General features: G+C 43.7%; 1 protein-coding gene across 4 annotated transcripts in view; it reads right to left on the bottom strand.

Annotated features, from left to right (window-relative positions):
- Positions 1 to 1,662: 1,662 nt before the first annotated feature.
- The window catches only part of LOC147890634 (pentatricopeptide repeat-containing protein At2g03880, mitochondrial-like), a 3,283-nt gene continuing 224 nt past the window's right edge, over positions 1,663 to 4,721 (bottom strand). The window contains exons 1-3 of one of the 4 annotated variants that reach the window (XM_087391066.1): positions 3,087 to 4,721; positions 2,784 to 2,846; positions 1,663 to 2,618 (exon numbers count right to left, since the gene is read on the bottom strand). The exon at positions 3,087 to 4,721 is cut by the window's right edge and continues 224 nt beyond it. In XM_087391066.1, coding sequence (XP_087247192.1) covers positions 2,194 to 2,618; positions 2,784 to 2,846; positions 3,087 to 4,431 — 1,833 coding nt within the window. In that variant the 5' untranslated portion in view covers positions 4,432 to 4,721 and the 3' untranslated portion in view covers positions 1,663 to 2,193. The other 3 variants (XM_087391064.1, XM_087391065.1, XM_087391067.1) reach the window with 3 other exon arrangements.

The raw sequence follows: 4,721 nt of genomic DNA, 5'->3' as shown, positions 1-4,721 counted from the left end.
AAGATGTATTATTTTGGAAGGCTGCTTTGTATTTCCATTGTTGTGATTCCTAAAATATGATCGCAAAAATGCTAAACCTAATAGCAAAGATACGAGTTCAGGACAAAATGAGCAATCAGTATGCATCTGCTAGATGACCAATGGTCATGAAATTCTTTTCGAGTAATTAAATAATTGAAAGAATAAATAAAAGAGTAGAGGTATGGAAAACATAAATGAGGCAAGAGCCACCAAAAGAACGAGGCAAAGTGTTGGGTTCCTTTTTTTGGGGGGGAGGTTTTGAGCATGCCAGAATTCAAGATCTGGGAGGTGAGTAGCAAATGAGGGTGGCATATGCCAAAGGGTAGGATGAGGGGGTAGTATGAGGGTGAAAAGACATCAATTCTAGAAAACACCATAACTACCCTAGAGAAATGTTTCAATTTTTAATTGGTCAGGAAGAAAAGGGGAATAATCTAATAGGAATGCCCATTTGAGGCCACCAAGAATTGCACGTCATTACATTAATGAGAGAGTACTCTAATAAAAACACGATCTTCTTGGCATCCCATGTTAAGAAGGCCACACCACTAATTAGGAGGCTTGAGTGACCAGGCTGCATGATGGAGGATCATGAAGGTTGATGACTAGTGGGATGGAGGATCAAGGCTGAGTCAGAGTACTCATGATGAGTTGAAGCTACCGATGGGACACCCAACAAAGTTGCAGAAAGTGTCCTTACCAACCTCCATAAAGTCTGCACAGCCCTCATTGAGAAGATAGATAATCTAAAAGCTATGAATGTGGTGAGAACGCACTTGTAGTTGAGGTACTCAATGAAACGAAGAAGAAGGGTGGGAAGATACAAGAAGAGTGGAGGAAAGAGAAATCCTAAAGAGAGGAATGGCAAAAAGACAAGGTGGAGTGGATAGCTGCCACCAATACCAGCCTCCAAGGTAAAGTTCATGTGCTGGAAATTGAGTTATAGCACATAAAAGAAATGAATGGGGTCCCCGTAGAGACATGCAAGGCAGTGGAAGAGCTCAAAGCAGACAATGCCAACCTCAAGAAGGATATTGCAGCTATGCAGGCCACAATGCAAGGGAAGCATGCTGAATTGAAACAGCAAATCAGCATGGGGGAAGCCAAAATGTTGGAAGGATGTGATCAGGAAAGGCACATCTGCCCCTAAAAAAGAGATCATCTCAGATGTCCTTGAAAAGGACAAGAGACGGGACAGCAAATCCTTGAATGTACTTGTTTGAGGCCTGCCAATGGGGGATACTCCCATGGCGGATGCCTTCACCAAGATGGGGGTTAACCTCACCTATGAGACAGCCTGGAGGGTGGGTAAAGCGGATGCACCAAGCAGGCCACTGATAGTAAGATTCCGGACAAAAGAGGACAGATCCACACTTATGAGTATGCGGGCAGCACTAAAGGGTACCAGGACCTTCTTGGATGATCATCTCACCCTCCTACAACAGAAACATTGCAGGGAGGGAATGATGAAAGTGATGGCAGCAAGATAGGAAGGGAAATGGGTTGCATACCGCGATGGTGGAGTGATCATTCGAAAAAGGGTTCCTGCAATTTTTCATTCGCTCGTTTTTCTATGCAGTTCCTTTAAATAAGACCAATATACATTCAAAGAGGATAGAAAGTGCTGAACCACATTCTAACACCGTCTCCTTCGAATCAGCTGCATCGCTGCCTCAACCTGCATCCATGTCGAACAGCTCTGGGACAGAAGCATGCAGGCCAATATCTTTTTCACGGACTTCCAATCCCACGTAAGGACTACTGAGCCACCTATGCAGTGTAGGACTTACTACAGGCCTCCATGATTCCATCCAAGGCCTCAAAACCTTTGTTCATGTGCCAAGTAGAAAACCCCGTGTCAGTACAAGATGATGCAGTGCTGTACTTCCAACTCCCAAATCTCACCTGTTATACACTTGCAATAGCCAGTATACAGATAGGCATTCTTCCCTATGTACAAGTTGTATGATTTGTACAGCTAGGCATTTTCCCTATATGATTTATATCCATGTGGGAAAACGCCTGAAGAAAATTTGGTTTTCAACCTCATGCAGTCCCCAGGACTAGCAAATATGGACATCCCCACCAATTATTCAAGACTTTCTTTACACTGAAATTCACTTTATGAACCCAAAACTTTGCATTCCTCAAGGGTTTACATATTTCTTGTAGCTACATTAGCTGCCCCGGCTCACAGGCTGGCACATATCCTTCCTTCTCCATTGACAAACTCAATGTTTTCAGCTTTTCAAAGATAATCATACAGTGATGGTGGCTTTTGTCTCCCACACTGAAATCATGCACCTCATTGTCAACCTCGATAAAAGCCCTGCCTGGACTCTTCCAAGCATAAGCAAAGTTTCTCAGCTTTTCCATTCTGTCCACTGCCACTGATATACCAGCATCAGCATAGATATTTAACATAAGTTCATAGCAGGTACCATCTCTGCCATCCATTACAATGATAGATTCAAAACATCGTCTTCCCAGCTCCACATTGCCAAATGTTTTGCAGTGATGCAGCAGAGATGTCCATGCCACAATATCTGGTTGGAATGGCATAGTTTGCAGCAAATCTTCTGCATCATTCAAGCATCCTGTACGGCCCAGCAGGTCAGCAAGACAAGAATAGTGCTCGAGCGTTGTAATGATGCCATAATCTTCTCTTAATGCCCTGAAGTTAACACAGCCTGTGTTCACCAGGCCCGTATAATTACTTGCTGAAAGCAGTATTACAAAAGTCACATTATCTGGCTTCATACCTTCATGCTGCATGTCCTGGAAGCATTGCCATGCAAATTTATAATCACTGTGCTGGGCATATCCTGCAATCATGGTATTCCATGTCACCAAACTCCGTTCTTTCAATCTGTCAAAAACACTGCGTGCATCCACAAGGCTTGCACACATCACATAGAAATCTATGAGTGCACTTCCAACACATAAATCAAGCACAGACGCACTTTCAATAATGTATCCATGAATTATCTTGCCCAGATCTAAGACCAATATGGAAGAGCATACTTTCAGGATGCTAAGAAGTATGACATTGTCTAGCTCCATACCCTGCTGCCGCATTTGCCCAAAAAGCTGAAGAGCCTTCCGTCCAAAACCATGCTGAGCATACCCTGAAATCAATGCAGTCCATGTCACTACATCGTGTGTTGCCATTTCGTCAAACACTATGTGAGCATCCTCAAGGCTCCCAAATTTACCATACATGTCAACGAGGGTACTGCCGACATGAATATTTAACTGACATCCTCGTTCAATGATGTGCGCATGAATGAGCTTACCCTGCTCAAGGGTGGCTCCTCTGAAGCATGCTTTCAGGATGCTCACATATGTGACATCAACTGGTTCGACTCCTTCATGCTGCATTTGCAGAAACATTTGAAAAGCTTCCAAACCCTGCTCATTTTGAGCATACCCTGAGATCATGGTATTCCATGTAACAACATCTCGGTTAGGCAGTAGCTTAAACACTCTGCAAGCGCCACCCATGCTCCCACATCTGACGTACATGTCAATGAGTGCATTGCCAACAATAATAGTCAGGTCAAAACATGTTTCTTCAATAACAGAATGAATCATCTTTCCATCAACCAGGTTTTCTCTGCTGGAGCATGCCTTTAAAACGCTGACAAATGTGGCATTGTCTGGCTCAATGCCTTCCTGCTGCATTTGTTGGAAACATCTAAGAGCATCCTGACCATGACCATGCTCGGCATAACCTCCGACCATTACAGTCCACGTCACCACATCTCGCAATGGCAGCTTATCAAACACGCTGCATGCATCCTGTATGCTTCCACACTTGGCATACATGTCGATGAGGGTATTGCTTATAATCAAATTTAACCACCCCCCACTTTCGATAATATGGGCGTGAGCTAGCTTGCCCTGTGTCAGGGCTACGCTAACAGCACAGGCTCTAAAGACAGCGACAAATACATGTTCGTCTGGTTTCATTTTTGACTCTTGCATTTGGTGGTACAGTGTAATAGCATATTCAGCTTGCCCAAGCTTGGTATTAGCCAAAATAGTTGCACACCATGCAAATACGGTTGGCCTCGGCAGTTTCCTAAACACTTGGTTTGCTTCAAACAAACTTCCACACAAAGTAAACAAGCGGATCAGGTGGCTACCTAGGAAGGAATCTTTATCAAATCCACTCCTGATTATTAAAAGGTTCACTTGTCTCCCTGCATACAAATCTTTCTTGTTGATGCACTCCTGCAGAAGACAGTAAAGAATGTCACTGGAAGTACGAATTTTATGTCCATACAAAAGGTCTAAAGCCTGACGTGCCTCTTTCAATCCTCCCCTCTCGCAGAGTTTTTTCAGAACAGCAAGGGTATTCTCATCCCTTGCCACCGTGCATGATTCAGACGAAAATCGGAGTCTCATGGCCTTGATGGACTGGATCTATAGACCAAAACCAAGATTTGCGACAGAGATGCTCAAGGGCATGATCTTTTGCGACAAATTGATAAGTTCAAATATCACAAGTATGCTCAAAGGAACATCTAACAGAGTGGCCACTGTGCCGTCCACAGTGCACAACAAAGTCTTGTTGGCACGATTCTCTTCCACCAAAGCGAGGTAGTTGATCTTGTGGCAATCCAATGAGTGAAAATTCAAGCAACAGATTGTTGCAAAGTAGTCGATCTCCTTGAAGTGATAAAGAAAAGATTTGG

Source organism: Dipteris shenzhenensis, chromosome 19 (assembly GCF_047967505.1).
Source record: "Dipteris shenzhenensis isolate YYH24624 ecotype China chromosome 19, Dip_SZ_1.0, whole genome shotgun sequence".
Taxonomy (NCBI): Eukaryota; Viridiplantae; Streptophyta; class Polypodiopsida; order Gleicheniales; family Dipteridaceae; genus Dipteris; species Dipteris shenzhenensis.
This window is presented reverse-complemented; position numbering and strand designations above follow the sequence as displayed.